Consider the following 20,337-nt stretch of genomic DNA (forward strand, 5'->3'; position numbering starts at 1 on the left):
TCTTCAGGGACTTGCGCCTTGCTACATATAAGTGACTGATCTTCAACTTCTTCTGGATTTTATGCTTTAAAATCACACAGTGCTAACCCCTATTGTCTTATATTTCTTCTTGAACTGCTTTTGTGAAAGACTTACCTTTATTTTTTTGTTTTCCTATTCATTGTTTTTGTATTTTTAATCGGCTGGTGATGACCCAGATTGGTGGTCGAAACCGGTCCTGCTTTTTACCAAATAAGAATGTAACACTACATTTCTTATTTACTTGTATTGAATAGGTTGAACCACTTAATTTCTTGTTTCAATTTCATTGTGATACAGTTCAATACAGAATATGAAATTTTTATCTTTAAATGCCATAATGCACTATCTACCACTTTCAGCAGCCTGGCGGCCGGTACTGGCCCGGTCACGTGGTTTTAGATGAGTGCTGCTGCCGTAGACAAAGCTCGAAACTAACATACACGCATAAAGGAAAGTGATCTCGGATCATACGACGGAATAAGTCGTCATACCCATCGCCAAAAGACATTTACAATGTGATGACGAAATATTCCGTCATGGCCACTTAGGAAGCCATGCAGCTATGACGATTTATTCCTTCATTACCACTTGAAAGGTTAATGTATCAATTAATTATTTAACCCTCAGTCCTTTTTGGATATGTTCTGCCTTACTCTCTCTCTCTCTCTCTCTCTCTCGTCCATAATCATTACACAAATTCTTACACTCAACACGATTCATGCAGCCACTTGGTACAGTCGGTGCGTTTACTCCAACCGTAGTTCCTTTTTTTAAAATCAAATAATAGTTCTCCTAACACTCCACACACTTGTTGCAATCATCAGATATTGCGTTACTTTACCCATCTTTAGCTGCTGCTTTTGAATGAGGTTTTTTCTGCTTTCCTACTTTCCCCATTGTTTCCCGTTTCTTTGCACTTTGTTCTGTTTGTTCATTGAGATTTCTCTTGTTGGAAATATTCTTAAGTTTAGTTGCATTAAAGGCATATACCACAAACTTCGGTTAGGCTATAGCTGCTTTCTCTTCTCCATAATTAGTATAATTTTACACAGTATTACAAAATGGGGTCGGCACACGTGAAGCACTCTTCTCCTTAAATGTACTAGTACAGAGGTGTAGAGACATGAATGTCGATGTATATACTTGTTTCATTGAGTACAAAAAAGCCTTTGACTGAGTGAAACATGAAAATATGGTAGAAATATTAAGATTAACTGGTATTGACCAATGCGATTTACGCATTATCAGCGCACTGTACTGGAATCAAACCGCAGGTGTCAAAATCGGCCAAAGAACATCGGAAGCGACTACAATCAGAAAAGGTATTCATCAGGGTTGTGTGCTGTCACCTCTCTTATTCAACATTTATTCTGAGGCAATATTTAGGAAGGTGTTGCTGGAGGAAAACAGCAGGATAGTTATAAATGGACAGGCAATTAATAATATCAGGTACGCAGATGATACTGTTGTCACAGCAAATGAATTACCTGTGCTCCAGTGCATGATAGACAAATTAGTCCAGCGCAGTGAAGAGTTTGGCCTGTTTGTCAACGCTTCCAAGACCAAAGTTGTAGTCTTCTCTAAAATAAAAATTACAGCAAGCCTGTCAATAAAGGGCAGTAAGATTGAACAAGTATCCTCCTTCAAATACTTGGGTACTGTGCTAGATGAGGAATGTGATTCCAAGAGAGAGATAAAATCTAGAATAGAACAGGCCAGGAGACAATTTTTTAGCATGAAACAGCTTTTTACAAAATCGGATCTAAGTATGCAATTAAGAATGTGAATGATTTGGTGCTATGTATTCTCCATTTTTCTCTTTGAATGTGAAAGCTGGACCCTTGACTAAAATCTAGAAAAAAGAATTGATGCTTTTGAAATGTATCTGTATCGCCGCCTACTCCCAATACCTTGCGTGCTGAAAATTTCAAATGACAAAGTCCTTCATCGCATGAAGAAACAAAAAGAACTGTTACTTACTGTAAAAAAAAAAAAAAAAAAACCAATATCTAGGGCACATTATGAGAGGCGAGAAGTACTAGCTATTACAACTGACCATTGAAGCTAACATACAGGGGAAAAGGTCTGTTGGCATGAGGAGGAATTCATGGCTGAAGGACATCTGTAGATGGCACAACAGCACTTAAGAAGATGCTTTCCATGCTGCAACATCACGTCCGGAGCTGGCTATGTGGACCGCCAACATCCGCTAAGAGAAGGCGCCTCAAGAAGAGATTACACAAAATACATATACTTTATTAACAAACTGATCAGAGAATGAAAACATATTTTAGTCATAAATGGAAATTCAAAGAATACCATATCATCTCTCCCAGAAATGCAGCACGCCATCTCACCCGATGTATGGGGAGAGACGGTGCGCTCCTGCTCCAGGAACTGTGTTGACCCAACATAGTGCATATCACACCAGCATAGTCGTAGACTAACCTAGTTAGTTGTCTGTGGCAATGCACAGTTAATTTAGCTTGAACAACCCAGTCAGTGGGCTTTTATATCATGCATTAGCAAAATTGTCAAGGTAGAGAAGACGTACTTGCCAGAAACATCCACGTTTTCAAGCGAAATTACTTGCACCATGTGACATCGAACAAATGGCTCTTGTTCTCACGTACACACTGTACACATGGGAAGCAATGGTTGTGCAATCTAGCAGGCGAATGCTGCACTGGCCTACCATGGGTCATCTCTCCTGGTGCGCCTTCTCTCCCGGACTTACTCTATTATTGTTCCCAGTGTGTGAAAACACTATCCAAATGAGGTAATACAATTCATGTAAGACAACTCCCCAGTCCACACGATCGGTCATATCGGGCTGGTTTTCTGAGCAGGACTCCATTGAACTACTCATTTGGGGGTCCCTTGAGCTCCAGCCTGGAATCCCATTCAAAATGTGTTGGCAAGGTGGAAATGTCATGTAAAGAAATGCTGGCCTCTCCCTCCCCTATGTTCGCATGATGCTTTATGGGGTGTTACATTGGATGCATGGAAGGACATCGCCCTCAACGAGGAATACTTAGAAAGATTACTGAGTGAATGCCACATCAGCTATGACAAATTATTTAAGCCGATGGATGTTGGATAAGGTATTAAGTTATGCCTAAAACAGTCTAAAACATAATTAAAAGCACAATGTCAGATTTTTTAATGAATAGAAATACACACGTATTTGGTTAATGCAACTGTCTAAAAAAAAAAAACAAAAAAAAAACAGTAATGCGCAATGTAGGACTTGAACTATAGTTTTCACCTTGTCTGACAGGTATGCTCTCTCGAAGCTAACTGGCAACATGAACATACTTAATACTGTAAGGCTATTCTCCACTCTGCATGGCATGTAGCATATATACACCTCTATAACAGTCCTTCAATGGGCCAGTGATAATAAACTGTATGCTTATTGCAAGTACTCTGTGTTGAAATGCAAAGACTGTTAGTATGGTGCAGTTGCACAATAGAGTAATGAAGTCCAGGATTAAAAAAGAAAAATTTAAATGGCCTATACTAGTATTTGAACACCAGATCTGTTGATAACCGAAGACTTTTCCCCTATATTAACATTGATACGCCGTGGAGTGCTTCACATCGAGTTTTACTTGCCAGGCGTCTCCCTCACTTCACATATTTATTTAACAATTATGGCAATTTCTTGCCCATTTTAATTGTATTCTTCTATGTTATTCGGATATGTGGACAGTTGCATTGTATACTGACAGTCGTATTTCATTAGGAAGTTTTCGCTTAACAATAAGCTAGTGGCTTAACTTTTTATTGTAGCTGTACTACCTCACCCAAGGATGATGATACCCGATACAGGACTTCAAAATTTTTCCTGCATTTCTTTTTGATTGTTCAGTTACATACGATTTTATTCCCCACGTGAAGGGTTATGTGGGCCACCTAGTGGGTAACACCCACTCTCTGTGCAAGAGATGAGCTAGGTTAGGAGGTATGATGGAAGAAGGAGCTGGGTAATGTACTGTGGGCAGTTTTATAACATTAGATTAAGATACAGATTGAAGGTTGTTTTATCTCTCTCTCTGGGAATGTGCTTAGGTGTTGGGAAGATTTCTTAACCAAAAAGCGCTAAGAGCTTAAATGCACATGCTGTTCAAAAAGAATAAGTTTAGGAAATAACCACTTTCTTAGCAATGGCAGAAGTAACTCTGTGGATAGAATTGTGATAGCACTACAGTGAAAAAGCCAATTATCATCTAGCGACTGCAGCAGTAATTATAATGATAAAATTATGACAGTGCTACAGTGAGAAAAAACAGAAGTATATGTTCCTTAGACTAGTAGAGTTTATCACAGCAGCTGTGTCACCTCCTCCAGATTTTGTTAAAAGAATGTGTTAGCAAGTTCACATCGGTCTTTGAGCTCATCGCTATGTTTACCAAATTTGCGGAGGAATGCAAATCACATAATCAAACAAAAATTGGTGCAGATGTTTAAAGGAGGAAATATATTTAAAACAAGAAGCATGTTTTTCGCATAGCATATGACGGGGGGGCATATGATCTTATGCCCTTAAAGTAGATGCTCCCCTGATTTTCTGCAAGTTAGTGTGCCATTTTGGCTGTTTTCTTAAAAAGAATTGTGAAAGTAGATTGTTGATGTCTTCTATTGTGAGGTTTCAGTTAGTCAGAGAGAAATAATAAATTCTATGAGAAATTTTTCTAAATGTAAATGACCTCACTGGCTCATGCTGGTTATTCCAAGCAAGATAAGAACATATTTATCTTATTGTTTACTCCTACAAAGGTACAATATGACTTGCATATTTAAGCTACCATGACTAATTTGTTGTTACAGTGCTTGTAAAATGTTTAGGTATTCATTGGCTCTCTGTTGTTTGTAGAATGATTTTATGCTTTTGAGACTGATAATTATAATAAGAAATGGTACCTTGTACATGATTTATAGTTAAAATTATTACTTGAGGTAATATATATTATTAATTTTATTTCATTTTCCAGTTTTAAAATTACATATTCAAAAATATAAATCAGTAGCCTATACACAACTCATTGGAAAAGTAAATTTTGCATGGGAAATTATTGATATTTTATCACATGTCTTGGGTTAATTTTGTCAACAGTATTTCTGTCTCCAGTGGAAGCTTGTCCTATGGAACACGTGAGCAGAAATAATGTTGTACTCTTCTTTTCATTAGTTCTCTTTTTCCTACTGCCAGATTTTTCTTCCAGGTTAAAAATTTACATTGGTATTGCTGCCACATGTTGTGATCTCAAGAATTTGCTAATTTACATTTTATTCATATTACCAGGAAGAAACTTTTAATTCTTTCTAGGACATATCTTTGCCACGTGGTCCTTAGTTTGAGCATCTACTGGTTATCACAGAGAAAATAAAACTATTTAATGAGTAATAATTCCTTTCTTTTAGAAGCATTTGGTCATCTTTGTTTTTCTTGAAATTTTCAATACAGGACCGTGTTTTTGCAACATTTGTGTTACCTGTAGAGATGTGGTTCTAGCATGCATGGTGTTGTAACTTACCTCCTTGCATAAATGGTTCTGACTGGGATAAAAGGATATCAATTATTAATGATTACCATTAATTCATCTTCAAGGAACCTTGTTAACTGTAATTTTGCTCATCATTATGGATTAAACGTGTTATTTCTGTCATCCCATTATCTCAGTCGGATGCATGTTGCCAAGCATTTACTTTGCTTATTTGCAGTGTTGATGATCTGACACTATATGTGAGATAAAAAATTTAGGGTGGCATATGTCTGTAGATATTAACTATATGACCCTTGATTTTAGAGTTACATATAATCATAATGTCTTATATATAGTAACAAGGAAATCAAGGGATGTATAGAAGACAGCAAAAAGATTTTCATCACCTCATGTGGAAACTTTCATTGTTGCTCATTTCAGTGAATGTGCTGCAAGAGATTCTGATGGAGAAGAAGTGTTCCCCTTAGATAATTGTCCTAAATTATTTACTTTAATTTGTGTCTTACTTCAAGATGTGGCAAATTGATTTGCAGATTTCTTGTGTAATTTATTTTCTCTACTATCTTGATTGTAATTTTTTTCTTTTCTCTCTTTTCATATCGCTCTTACTATTTCCTATTTCGAAATACTCCTCATTCAAACATGGAAATTAATTTGGCTGCTTCAATCATGATGCATGAAATAACAACAACAACATCATAGGTGAAAAGAGGCCAGGCGAACCAGATATAAATGCCAAAAGACTTAAAACTGGAACAGGTAAGTGTTGATCAGGACTGTTACTACTATTGAATGAAAAAATAGAAGCACTTTTGCAGAATTATTTTAACTGAAGGATACGAAAGGGTGATTGGTAAATGTGGGGAAGATATGGAAGCTAATGGGAATGGGAAGTGTTTGCTGGACTTCTGTGCTAGTATGGGTTTAGTAGTTACAAATACATTCTTCATGCATAAGGCTATTCACCGCTACACATGGGAGGCTAGGGGTACCAGATCCATAATAGACTATCTTAATTGACTTCGAATTCAGGAAATCTGTTAGGAATGTACAAGTTTTCCATGGATTTTTCAATGATACAGACCACTATCTGATCTGTAGTGACAAAGTATCTCTAGGCCTAGGGTAGAGAAAGTGAAATCTGTCTGCAAACGAATAAGGGTAGAAAAACTCCAGGACGAGGAAATTACACAGAAGTACATGGATATGATTAGTCAGAAGTTTCGAACAGTAGACAGTAAGCAGGTTCAGGATATCGAAAGTGAATGGGTGGCATACAGGGATGCTATAGTAGAAACAGCAAGGAAATGCCTAGGAACAACTGTGTGTAAAAATGGGAAAAGGCGAACATCTTGGTGGAATGATGAAGTGAGAGCAGAGCAGCTTCTAAACGTAAAAAGAAGGCTTATCAGAAATGACTCCAAACAAGGGCCGAGGCAGATAGGAATTTGTATATAGATGAAAGAAACAGAGCAAAACAAACAGTTGTTGAATCCAAAAAGAAGTCGTGGGAAGATTTTGGCAATAACCTGGACAGGCTAGGTCAATCAGTGGGGAAACCTTTCTGGACAGTAATAAATAATCTTGGGAAGGGAGGGAAAAAGGAAATGATCAGTGTTTTCAGTAATTCAGGTGAACGCATAATAGATCCCAGGGAATCACTGGAGAGGTGGAGGGAATATTTTGAACATCTTCTTAATGTAAAAGGAAATCATCCTGGTGGTTTTGTGAACAGCCAAGCTCATGGGGAGGAGGAAAATGATGTTGGTGAAATTATGCTTGAGGAAGTGGAAAGGATGGTAAATAAACTCCATTGTCATAAAGCAGCAGGTATAGATGAAATTAGACCTGAAATGGTGAAGTATAGTGGAAAGGGAGGGATGAAATGGCTTCACAGAGTAGTAAGATTAGCATGGAGTGTTGGTAAGGTACCTTCAGATTGGACAAAAGCAGTAATTGCACCTATCTATAAGCAAGGGAACAGGAAGGATTGCAACAACTATCGAGGTATCTCATTGATTAGTATACCAGGAACCATTCAAATGCTGGGGCTGTACCTTAATTAAGGCCACGGCGCTTCCTTCCAACTCCTAGGGCTTTCCTATCCCATCGTCGCCATAAGACCTATCTGTGTCGGTGCAACGTAAAGCCCGTAGCAAAAAAAAAAAAAAAAAAGTATACCAGGCAAAGTATTCACTGGCATCTTGGAAGGGAGGGTGCGATCAGTCGTTGAGAGGAAGTTGGATGAAAACCAGTGTGGTTTCAGACCTCAGAGAGGCTGTCAGGATCAGATTTTCAGTATGCGCCAGGTAATTGAAAAATGCTACGAGAGGAATGGACAGTTGTGTTTATGTTTCGTAGATCTAGAGAAAGCATATGACAGGGTACCGAGGGAAAAGTTGTTCCCTATACTGGGGGACTATGGAATTAAAGGTAGATTATTAAAATCAATCAAAGGCATGACAATTGGGCTTCAGTGAGAATTGATGGTAGAATGAGTTCTTGGTTCAGGGTACTTATAGGAGTTAGACAAGGCTGTAATCTTTCACCTTTGCTGTTCGTAGTTTACATGGATCATCTGCTGAAAGGTATAAAATGGCAGGGAGGGATTCAGTTTGGTGGAAATGTTGTAAGCAGTCTGGCCTATGCTGACGACTTGGTCTTAATGGCAGATTGTGCCGAAAGCCTGCAGTCTAATATCTTGGAACTTGAACATAGGTGCAATGAGTATGGTATGAAAATTAGCCTCTAGAAGACTAAATTGATATCAGTAGGTAAGAAATTCAACAGAATTGAATGTCAGATTGGTGATACAAAGCTAGAACAGGTCGATAATTTCAAGTATTTAGGTTGTGTGTTCTCCCAGGGTGATAATATAGTAAGTGAGATTCAATCAAGGTGTCGTAAAGCTAATGTAGTGAGCTCGCAGTTGCGATCAACCATATTCTGTAAGAAGGAAGTCAGCTCCCAGACGAAACTATCTTTACATCAGTCTGTTTTCAGACCAACTTTGCTTTACAGGAGCAAAAGCTGGGTGGACTCAGGATATCTTATTTATAAGTTAGAAGTAACAGACATGAAAGTAGCAAAAATGATGGCTGGTACAAACAGGTGGGAACAATGGCAGGAGGGTACTCAGAATGAGGAGATAAAGGCTAATTTAGGAATGAACTCGATGGATGAAGCTGTACACATAAACCGGCTTCGGTGGTGGGGTCATGTGAGGCGAATGGAGGAGGATAGGTTACCTAGGAGAATAATGGACTCTATTGTGGAGGGTAAGAGAAGTAGAGGTAGACCAAGACCACGATGGTTAGGCTCAGTTTCTAACGATTTGAAGGTAAGAGGTATAGAACTAAATGAGGCCACAACACTAGTTGCAAATCGAGGATTGTGGCGACGTTTAGTAAATTTACCGAGGCTTGCAGACTGAACACTGAAAGGCATAACAGTCTATAATGATTATGTATGTATGTATGTAATGTAATGTATGTATGTACGTACGTACGTATGTATGTACGTACGTATGTATGTATGTATTGTAGAAACCAAGATGCTGATTAACATTAACACAAAGAAGTAAATGAACTGGATTAAAGCCACTATATATATATTAATTAATAATAATGCCAAGCGTTCTGCCAAATTACATTGGCCTTCATCAGGGCATGTGTAGTTTTGCCTCCGACAGTGAGCAAAGAAATTATCTGAAGGAACATGGAAGTCATGCCCGTACCATCCACGGCCTACCCTACTAACTGGACCCAAGGATCGTGGCGCTGTGCTGTGGTGGTTGGGAGGGAAGTTACTGATGCACAACCCTCTGTCGACAGTTTGAGTGCGTCGCGCTGTGCCATGGTGGTGTTATGCATGTATTTCTGCAGTACAGGTCTCCATGTATTTGATAAACTTGAAGCTGTCTTCCCTGTTGATGTTATTTGGGTGCAGCTCTATCTCTCTGGCTTTCCTCACAAGATGAGCATAGAAGTCTTTTACAGGCGCGATAACCTTCGCCTGGTCAAAGAGGATTTCATGGTCTGTACTGTAGAAATATTCTGCTATGGCAGACTAACTTATAGCGTTCTCCGTGGAGGATGAAAGAGCAACATTCTTTACTGATCTGATGTGCTCTTTCACCCTGGTGCTAACAAGCCTTTTTGTCATGCCAACATATGAACAACCACAACCACATGGAATTTCATATACGCCCGGTGTTTCAAGACGTGGCTTCTCTTTGACTGGTCGAAACTGGGATTTGAGCTTCCGGTCTGCGGTGAAAACTGGAATTATATTTTACTTCTTAAGAATGCGCCCTATTCTGTCAGTTATACCTGCCACGTAAGGAAGGAATACTTTTTTCTTTTTGCTGTAGTCCTGGTTGGTGCTATTCAAGTTAGGCTCCTTGATCTTCACAGCTCGTGTTATGTCTCCAGATGTATAGCCGTTTTTCTTCATGGATGTTGTCAGTTCTCTCATTGCACTCAAGCGGTTGTCATCGTCTGCAACATTATTCACCCTAGTATATAACGTTCGAAGGAGAGCTGCTTTTTGGGAGGGGTGGTGATGTGAAGACTTATGAAGGTATCTTATGAAAGAGCGTCAAAAAGAAGCCACGTCTTGAAACACCGGGCGTATATGAAATTGTATGTGGTTGTGGTTGTTCATATGTTGGCATGACAAAAAGGCTTGTTAGCACCAGGGTGAAAGAGCACATCAGATCAGTAAAGAATGTCTTAAATTCTCGATCTCGAATCAGAAAACAACTGGGCAGTAAAGCATTGACTGTCTCTCAACCCTGACAAATCCCAAACAATCCTTACAGCCAATCCAAGACTATTATCTGAAGCAGACTGCGCAACTCTTCCAGTGATACAGATGCAGAACAAAGTCATACCTTACAGTAGAACAGTAAAAAATCTTGGAATCACTCTAGATGAACACCTATCATGGTCCGCACATACGGCATCAAGGTGGAGGCGAGTATTTGCGTCATTGCATGCCCTCAGAAAGTTAAAATTTATCTTTCCTTTAAACTCAAAAGTTTTTAATTGAAACATTGTTGTTTGTCCAACCCTTGTCCCAAGAAAGGAGTAAAGTCTGTTTCCAGAGAATAGAGCTCAAAAGTAAAGGTACCAATTTTATCACTGTTTTCCTAGTTAGTCGTGGTCCTAGTTAATCGAGCCCCCTACCTTTGGGGGCCACTTTAATATACCCTCTCTCTGCAACAGGTACACCCGTACTTTAGCTTTATCGGAGAGCATGGGTTGATGCCAGGGCGTGAATGGTCCATGCTAGGAACCACAGAGAGAAGTGTACTTGAATAAGTTCTTTTGAAATTTAAGTCTTTGTTTATTCAAGTTAGACAAGAAATATATCACCATTTACAGATGTGAAGGATGGATTAGAGAAAGTACAAACAGTGGTTGGAAGTGAAGAAAGTGTGTGGCTGTGTCCCGAGTGCAAACAAACTGATAGTGAGGCAGAACAACAAGAAAGAGAGACTTACGAAACTATAATTAAGATTTTAGGAGTGCTACAAGAAGACTTATGCGCTCTGAAACATGAAAATGAAAGCTTAAAGGACAGAATAAAGAAACTGGAAGATAAAGAAGACATTGGAGAAGAAAGATTGCCGTGGACGGAAGTGACGCGTAGCCATTTTAGGCCTAATGTTAAACATATGGGAGAAACTACGTACAACTTAAAACCGGGAAAAAACTCTTTGCAGTGCCAAAATAGATATCAGTTATTGCAACAAGTTCCAGAAGAAGACGCACCAAGTTTTCCAAATAATTTTAAATCCAGTGGAAGTAACCTACAGAAGAAGAAAACCAACCGAAAGTCAAGATCGCCAAAAATTCATCTCTACGCAGACAGTCAAGGGCGGGGTATGGCAGAAGGCATCAAGGATGAGCTGCAGAATCAAGAAACTGAGGTCTTACGACTAATAAAACCAGGTGCCAAAGTGAAGACGTCCTTTCAAGTTGTGATCCTGTGTTTGAGAAGGACAATTATGTGGTGATTGTGAGTGGTACAAATGACATTGCTGCAAATGAAGGTGAGGAACTAATTACGACCCTCAGAGGTAAGATTTCCAAACTATCTGACTCAAAAGTAATTGTAGTTAATGTGCCACCCAGGTATGACCTTTTAGAGGACTCATGTGTGAACAAAGCTGTACATGATGTAAATATAAAAATCAAGAGATTATGTAAGGGTTTTAGAAATGTCTATGTAGTAGATACTTTAGGTCTTGGCAGGCAAATGTTCACTAGGCATGGGTTACATCTGAATGGTAATGGAAAAGCAACTCTCTGTAGACAAATTGCTACAATTATCAACAGAGATTTGCAAACTAATCTGTACTTAAGAAAACCCATACCACTAAACTGGCACATACAGGGAAACTTGCCAGAAAACCCAGATCCTTAAATCAAGATCTATGTACAAGGATCTGGGTTCCAGGGAAGTTCTCAACTCATGAGTCAAACGTTACCCAATTGCAACAGTCAAGTTTTAGGGAGGAAGGGGGTCTGAGATTGCTCTTGGTAAACTGTCAGAGTATAGTGAATAAACAATTAAAATTCGGTACATTGATGGAATCGTATGATACTGATGTAGTGATAGGAGTGGAATCGTGGTTGAGAGAAGCGGTGGCTAATAGAGAAGTATTTCCAGAAGGATATACAGTCTATCGTAGAGACCGAGGAGATAAAAAGGGAGGGGGGGGTGTTTATTCTGGTGAAGGAAACTTATTGTTCACATGAATGGTTTACTGATGAAAGGGATGAAATATTAGGGATAAAATTAGTTTGTGATAATATGAAGGAGGTGGAAGTTATAGGAACATATAGGCTTGGAAGAGAGGAAAGAGACATGGAAATATTTGAGAAAATAATAGATTATACTCATAAAAACAAAAATGGTATGGTAATAATTAGGGGAGATCTAAACTTGCCTGAAGTTGAATGGAATGGAGCTGCAAGTGAAGCCCATGAACAGAAACTGGCAAATAAGTTAATTTGGGAGGGAGGATTTACACAAGTAGTACAAGAACCGACTCGTCTCAATAACTTGCTAGATGTATTCTTGGTTAAACCATGGGAAATTGTTGATAAAACTGAGGTAATTGAAGGAATAGGTGACCATAAGGCTGTAATAATGGATGTAGGACTCGTACCAAAAATGCTTAATAAGAGGGTCACACAAGACAAGAAATTATACAGAAAAACTAAAGTTGATGAATTTGGGACTTACCTTAAATCTCAGTTCAGTTGTTGGATAAGTGAAGGGAATAATGTGGATACACTTTGGGCTAAATTTAAAGGAATCGTTTGGGAAGGAGAGATTTGTACCTGTTAAGAAGGGTAAAATGACCTGAGACCCAGTTTATTATACAAGGGAAATAAGAAAATTAAAAAGAAAATGTAGAATAGTAAACAGAAAATCAAAGAGGGTAGGGGGAATAGAGAAACTAGAAAACAGCTAATGAGAGAACTGAATAGAGTGAAAAATGAAGCAAAAGAGAATTATATGAATGGCGTACTTCAAGAGGGTAATGACCACAAATGGAAATGGAAAAAGCTGTATTCATATGTTAGGAATCAAAAAGGAAAAGGAATCCAAATTCCTACAATGGTGGGAGAAGGGGGTGAACACTATTTAACAGATACTGAGAAAGCAAATCTATTTAGTAGGGAATTCAGAGATTCAGTAGAAGATTGTCAGGAGTTGGAAACCGTAACAGAAGGTAGAGATGGAGAGACATACAGGGAAACAAGAAGCTTCTCATTCACAAATGAAGATATTTTCAGAGAAATCCAACTGTTTCGGCAAGGAAAAGCAGCAGGAAGTGATCAAATTACTGGGGAGGTATTACAGACAATGGGGTGGTACATAGTGCCTTATTTAAAATTTCTCTTTGACTATCTCATAAATAATAGTGTAATGCCAAAGGAATGGAAGGAATCTATAATAATACCAATTTATAAAGGAAAGGGTGATAAAAGGAAACCAGAGAACTACAGACCAATCAGCCTGACCAGTATAGTGTGTAAAATACTGGAGAGTTTAATATCAAAGTACATCAGAGGGATATGTGATGATAAAAATTGGTTCATGAGGAGCCAGTATGGATTTAGAAAGAAATTTTCTTGTGAGGCACAACTGGTGGGATTTCAGCAGGACATATCAGATCAGTTGGATTCAGGAGGCTAGTTAGATTGCATAGCCATAGATCTTTCCAAAGCCTTTGATAGAGTGGAACATGGAATATTATTAAAGAAATCGGAGGGAATAGGATTGGACGTAAAGGTTATACGTTGGATAAGAACATTTCTAAATTCAAGGGTTCAGAAAGTCAAAGTAGGAAATAATATATCACAGGAAGAGAAAGTTTGGAAGGGAATTGCACAGGGTACTATAATCGGTCCGTTACTTTTCTTAATATACGCAAATGATTTAGGGAACAATATAACATCGAAAATAAGATTGTATGCAGATGACATAATTGTTTATAGGGAAATAAATAACATTGAGGATTGTTCAGAATTACAAAGGGACCTTGAGAGTATCCAACAGTGGGTTGAAGAAAATAATATGAAGGTTAATGGACGCAAATCATCTGTTACAACATTTACAAACAGGAGCTTTAAAACTGAATTTGAATATACTTTGGATGAGGTAGTTATCCCAAAAGATGGCAAGTGCAAATACTTAGGTGTGAGATTTGAAAGTAATTTGCACTGGAAGGGTCATGTTGATGACATTGTTGGGAAAGCATACAGATTGTTACATGTCATAATGAGGCTACTTAAAGGATGCAACAAAGAATTAAAAGAAAAAAGTTACTTAAGTATGGTTCGTCCATTATTGGAATATGCAGTGTTTGGGATCCTCACCAAGAATACCTAATAAAAGAACTAGATGGTGTGCAGAGGAAAGCAGCAAGATTTGTAACAGGGGATTTCAGGAGAAAGAGTAGTGTATCAGAAATGTTAAAGGAACTTGGGTGGGAAACTTTAAGTAAGAAAAGGGAGAAAACTAGACTTATAGGATTATATAGAGCCTATACAGGAGAAGAAGCATGGAGAGAAATCTGTAAGAGGCTTCGGTTGGAAAATAATTATATTGGCAGAACTGACCACAAGTACAAAATTAGAAGGAATTTTAGCCGAAGCAATTGGGGTAAATTTTCATTCATTGGGAAGGGCGTGAAGGAGTGGAACAGTTTACCAGGGGTAGTGTTTGATCCTTTTCCAAAATCTGTACAGGTATTCAAGAAGAGAATGAACAGCAACAGATAAAATAAATGAAATGTTAGAGGGCATTCGACCTTTGCAGGATATTGTAAATAAAAAATGTGTGTGATTAAATTAATTCCATCCCCTGGTCTATGGAGTTTGGACAGCCCAAGTAGGGGACTGCCTGTAGGGGTGAAGTACAGTGGGGACTTCGAGGGCTCTGGTTAAGACGCAGCAGGTCGTTATGCTACTTAGGTTCCAAAATTGATAAAATATAAATATGTAAATAAATACAATGTCTATTTTAATTTTATACCGGTTGTATAGTATTATTAGAAGTAATTTCACATACTGTATATGAGTTGACTATGTTTGTAAGTACAGGAGATATTATAAGTAGAATTTTGTAAACAATATAAATTTATTAAGGATGATGTGTGTGTTTAATAGAAAAAATTATTAGTGTAAGTTTATTGTATTCTAGGAAAATTTTCTTCGTCTCTTGTTAATTTAAAATTTAGTGCTTGACAATAATGTATTTTAGTGTACCATTTGCCACCGAGGTAGACACCTCATTTGCAAATAAAGAGATTTGATTTGATTTGATTTGATTTGATTTGATTTGATTTGATTTGATTTGATTTGATTTGATTTGATTTGATTTGATTTGATTTGATTTGATTTGATTTGATTTGATTTGATTTAGTCAATACGGACCAGACACAATATTAACCTATCATGGTTAAGTTTATTAACAGGTAGTTGTGTTTACGGAAAACACAAGTGTTCACGCCTGTAGCTGTATAAATTTGTAAGTGTCGAAGGTGGAAACTTTGAACTCCATTTTTATGTGTGGGATAGGATGTGATATATTTTGAGTCGTCAACAGCTGATAGACTTGTGTATTAAAACTTGAAGTTCAAGTAATTAACATTCTTCAGAACGGGACTAAATTTTCTGAGCGAATAATCACAAATTATCATCAACTTGCATAAACTGGGTAGACTCGCCACATAATAGTTTATCGTCGTGTTTTTGTACATATTCAGGGAAGTGATAGTTCAGTTTTAAACGAGACCGTTTGACTCATGTCAGTCTTTCGCAATGAACTGTATCATAAACATTTCTAAAGTCTGTGTCATTTATTTGTTGGACAGTGTTAATTCCTTTCCTTTGAACTATGCTGATCATGTTATAATATTGCCTTTTAGGTTCATAAGACTGTGCCGTAGTGACTTAATTTATTTCATAAAAACTGTGCTTTATAACAGATTTTATTTTCATGAGACTGTGCCTTAGTGACAAAATGACTCGAGGTTTTTGAACTGTGTTTGCTAAGTAGGCTTTAGTGTACTAGAGCAGTGCATCAAACGACAATCATTTTGTTTATGTTGAATTATGTTCATTTTCTTTCATTATGAACTGTGATATTCTATTAACTTGAATTACATCAACAAGTGCATCGAATGACAATCATTTCATTTATGTTGAACTATGTTAATCTTCTTCTTTCGTTATGCACTGTGGAACTTTTAAATTCTACAAAGTGTTTTGACTAGTAATATTCAGTGAAGGTACTAATTCGCAAAATATGCAATGCAGCAAAGAAATGTTGTACCAGATCTCATTGACATTTTTGTGCAATGCCTATACACTTCTTTACTCCCTTCATGAGAACAAAGTGGAATTAAATGCTAAATCAATAATTCCACATTGCACGTAATCGATCATCAGGCATCAGATTCTCGGGTTTGATCCCGATTCTCATCGGACCTTCAAACCTGTCAACCGCCATGGGATAACGTGGTGCCATGATGCTGAGAGGAGATCGATGGTGAGGGGGAAGGAGTCCGGCATCGCGGGATATCGCCAACGCCGATACAGAGAGACAGAGAGACAGCGTCACTTCCAACCACTGTTTGTACTTTCTCTAATCCATCCTTCACATCTGTAAATGGTGATATATTTCTTGTCTAACTTGAATAAACAAAGACTTAAATTTCAAAAGAACTTATTCAAGTACCCTTCTGTTTCCTAGCATGGACCATTCACGCCCTGGCATCAACCCATGCTCTCCGATAAAGTTAAAGTACGGGTGTACCTGTTGCAGAGAGAGGGTATATTAAAGTGGCCCCCAAAGGTGGGGGGCTCGATTAACTAGGACCACGACTAACTAGGAAAATAGTAATAAAATTGGTACCTTTACTTTTGAGCTCCATTTTCTGGAAACAGACTTTACTCCTTTCATGGGACAAGGGTTGGACAAACAACAACGTTTCAATTAAAAACTTTTGAGTTTAAAGGAAAGATAAATTTTAACTTTCTGAGGGCATACAGTGACGCAAATACTCGCCTCCACGTTGATGCCGTATGTATGGACCATGATAGGTGTTCATCTAGAGTGATTCCAAGATTTTTTACTGTTTTACTGTAAGGTATGACTTTGTTCTGTATCTGTATCACTGGAAGAGTTGCGCAGTCTGCTTCAGATAATAGTCTCGGATTGGCTGTAAGGATTGTTTGGGATTTGTCAGGGTTGAGAGACAGTCAATGCTTTACTGCCCAGTTGTTTACTGATTCGAGATCGAGAATTTAAGACATTCTTTACTGATCTGATGTGCTCTTTCACCCTGGTGCTAACAAGCCTTTTTGTCATGCCAACATATGAACAACCACAACCACATGGAATTTCATATACGCCCGGTGTTTCAAGACGTGGCTTTTTTTTGACGCTCTTTCATAAGATACCTTCATAAGTCTTCACATCACCACCCCTCCCAAAGAGCAGCTCTCCTTCGAACGTTATATACTAGGGTGAATATTGTTGCAGATGATGATAACCGCTCGAGTGCAATGAGAGAACTGACGACATCCATGAAGAAAAACGGCTATACATCTGGAGACATAACACAAGCTGTGAAGATCAAGGAGCCTAACTTGAATAGCACCAACCAGGACTACAGCAAAATTTAATTTCTCCGTTGTTTCTTTAATGCCATCCGGCCTACATTAAATGTACAGTTGCGCATCGTCTGTGTATATATGATGCCTGCTGTACTTAAAGAGATTTTAGACAGATCATTGATATACAGTGAAAAATGAAAAGGCACTAGTGCAGAACCTTGAGGAACTCCTGTTTCCACGGTCTGCCACAAAGAAGATTGGCCACCTTTGTAAGTAACACATTGCTGTGACCCTGTGTCCATCCAGTTCAAGGTGCTATTCTAGAAACCTAATAGGTAAGGTTTTGACAGTAACAAATCATGGTCTACAGAATCAAATGCCTTGCTTAGGTCGAGGAGGACCATTAGTGTTGTCAGTCTTTCGTCCATCGCTTATGTCATCAGTCACTTCAAGTAAGGCAGTGCATGTGCTATGATTGCAGCAAAAACCTGATTGAAAAGTGTCTAGAGTATTGTTTTCACCCACATAGGTTTTGATTTGATTATTGTAAACAATGTACTCTAGTCCTTTACCTACTGTCGAAATTATGTTAATGGATCAGTAGTCACCGGCATCTATTGGGATGTGAGTCTTTGTCAATGGGCGTACCAGGGCCATTTTCCACATCATGGTGTACTCACCATACTGTAGGAAATAATTGTAGATGTAGGTTAGTGGGGGATGATAGCATCTGATATTTTCCTCAGCATTATTCTACTAATAGTATCAACTCCAATTGCATTTGATTTTATTTTCCAGAGGGCCTCTCTATCTTGCCATGGTGAGATGTTGCTGAAATAAAACTTCTCTTTGTTTAATACCTGATTGTTATAGTTCTCAACAAAAAAGTTTTGTTTTGAACTTCGATCTAATGCGGTGCGTGCTGATACGAAATAATCGTTCAGCTCTTCTAGCAATATATCCAGAGCTTCATTATTTTCATGAGTATTTACACCAAAGCTTTTGGCTGCCTTCCATATAAAGTAGGGTTGTGTGCCTTGTCCAATCAAACTATGTGCATATCGTAGTTGAGCATTCCTTATTTCATGTTTTGTCCTGTTACGAAGTTTATGGTAGTCATTAAATTTATCCTCCATTGGCTGCATTTGTATTTTCTGTGAGCTGTATCTCATTTTGTCATTAAATGTTTAATATCTTCATTATTTTATCCACAGAGATTTGTTTCCCTTTCTTAGTTCTTGTTATGTGTAAGGGAGCATATCTATCAAAAATCTGTAACACTAGATCATTAAAAGTGTGAACCATGTCATCAGTATTTGTCATTTTCATAATGTCATGCCAAAGTTTTGAACACGCATCTGCCATTAATGCATCACTGTCTTTATTGTTGTAGTTGCATATGGTAATGTACTTGGGCTTTGCTTTAGGTACCTTCTGAGAGTAGGCCATGAAAATGACATCATGAACTGAAAATCCGGGGGCTGAGGTCCATCCATGGTTCATTACTCGTCAGGGTTGTTTGTCAGTATTAAGTCAAGTAAAGTGTGAGGGGTTTTAGTATGATGAGTCGTCGAGAGAGGTAGAAGTGTCATATTACACACCTGGCATGTATGTAACAGATGCTTTGTTTCCACTGAGTTAGTGTCTAAAAGATTTGTATTAAAGTCTCCCATAATGATCACATGCTCATATGACGGTAATAATCTAAGTCCATTTCTGAGTCAGTCAAACGTCCTGCCTTTGGTGGTCTATATACAGCACACAACAAACACTTTGTACTCTGCATGGTAATTTCAATAAACATGTATTCTGCTTTCCGCTCATGCGGTTGAGTTGACTGACAGATGATTTTTGGTTTTAAATGGCTAAGCACATATGCACCTAAACCACCACCACCACCCCTATTTCTTCTATCTGATCTCAGAAGTCTGTACCCTGCTAAGTTGAAATTAATTGAGTTATGTTTACTTTTGAGTCAAGTTTTGCTGATTAAAATAACATCTACAGTTGTTGGAAACCACTTTCAGCTCATTCAGCTTTGTTTGCGGAGGAAGAGACTGAGCATTTTGGTGAACTACCTGCAGTACATTCTTCTTGTTACCCAAGGCCGCTCTAAGAGTATCTACTGTTGTCTGAGGGGCTGAGGCTGGAGATTCTGGTGTGCTAGGGCAGGGGTAGTGGGGGTGGCATTGGAATGCAGGAAACAGTTACTATTGTCAGAGGGATGTATTACATCAGTAGTAAACATTACCAACTTGCTTACAAAATTTATAGATTACCAGTAAAATTAAGATTTGAGCTGGTAAGCCAGAACCTGTAAACAGCCGGTTAAATATAAAAAGCTAAGTTTAGTGTGGATTTTTCTGATAGATTTTGATTCGTTAAACCCAAACCCCATGGCACTACACCCTTTGAAGGGCCTTGGCCTACCAAGCAACTGCTGCTCAGCCCAAAGGCCTGCAGATTATGAATTGTCGTGTGATCAGCACGATGAATCCTCTCGGCCATCATTCTTGGCTTTCTAGACCGGGGCCGCTATCTCACCGTCAGATAGCTCCTCAATTCTAAACATGTAGGCTGAGTGGACCTCGAACCAGCCCTCAGATCCAGGTAAAAATCCCTGACCTGGCCGGCAATCAAACCCGGGGCCTCCGGGTAAG

At 38.4% G+C, this 20,337-nt stretch overlaps 1 protein-coding gene across 6 annotated transcripts in view; it reads left to right on the forward strand.

The window, feature by feature from the left end:
• LOC136858342 (transcription factor SPT20 homolog) overlaps nucleotides 1–20,337 on the forward strand; it is a 615,333-nt gene that overhangs the window by 584,199 nt on the left and 10,797 nt on the right. For all 6 annotated transcript variants that reach the window (XR_010858631.2, XM_067137808.2, XM_067137810.2 and 3 more), the window contains one exon: nucleotides 6,234–6,290. Coding sequence is in view for 5 of the 6 variants with exons in the window: in XM_067137808.2 (XP_066993909.2) it covers nucleotides 6,234–6,290 (57 nt within the window). In the remaining variant the exon portion in view is untranslated. The remainder of the gene's footprint in view (nucleotides 1–6,233; nucleotides 6,291–20,337) is intronic.

This window comes from Anabrus simplex, chromosome 1, assembly GCF_040414725.1.
Source record: "Anabrus simplex isolate iqAnaSimp1 chromosome 1, ASM4041472v1, whole genome shotgun sequence".
In the NCBI taxonomy this organism is placed as follows: Eukaryota; Metazoa; Arthropoda; class Insecta; order Orthoptera; family Tettigoniidae; genus Anabrus; species Anabrus simplex.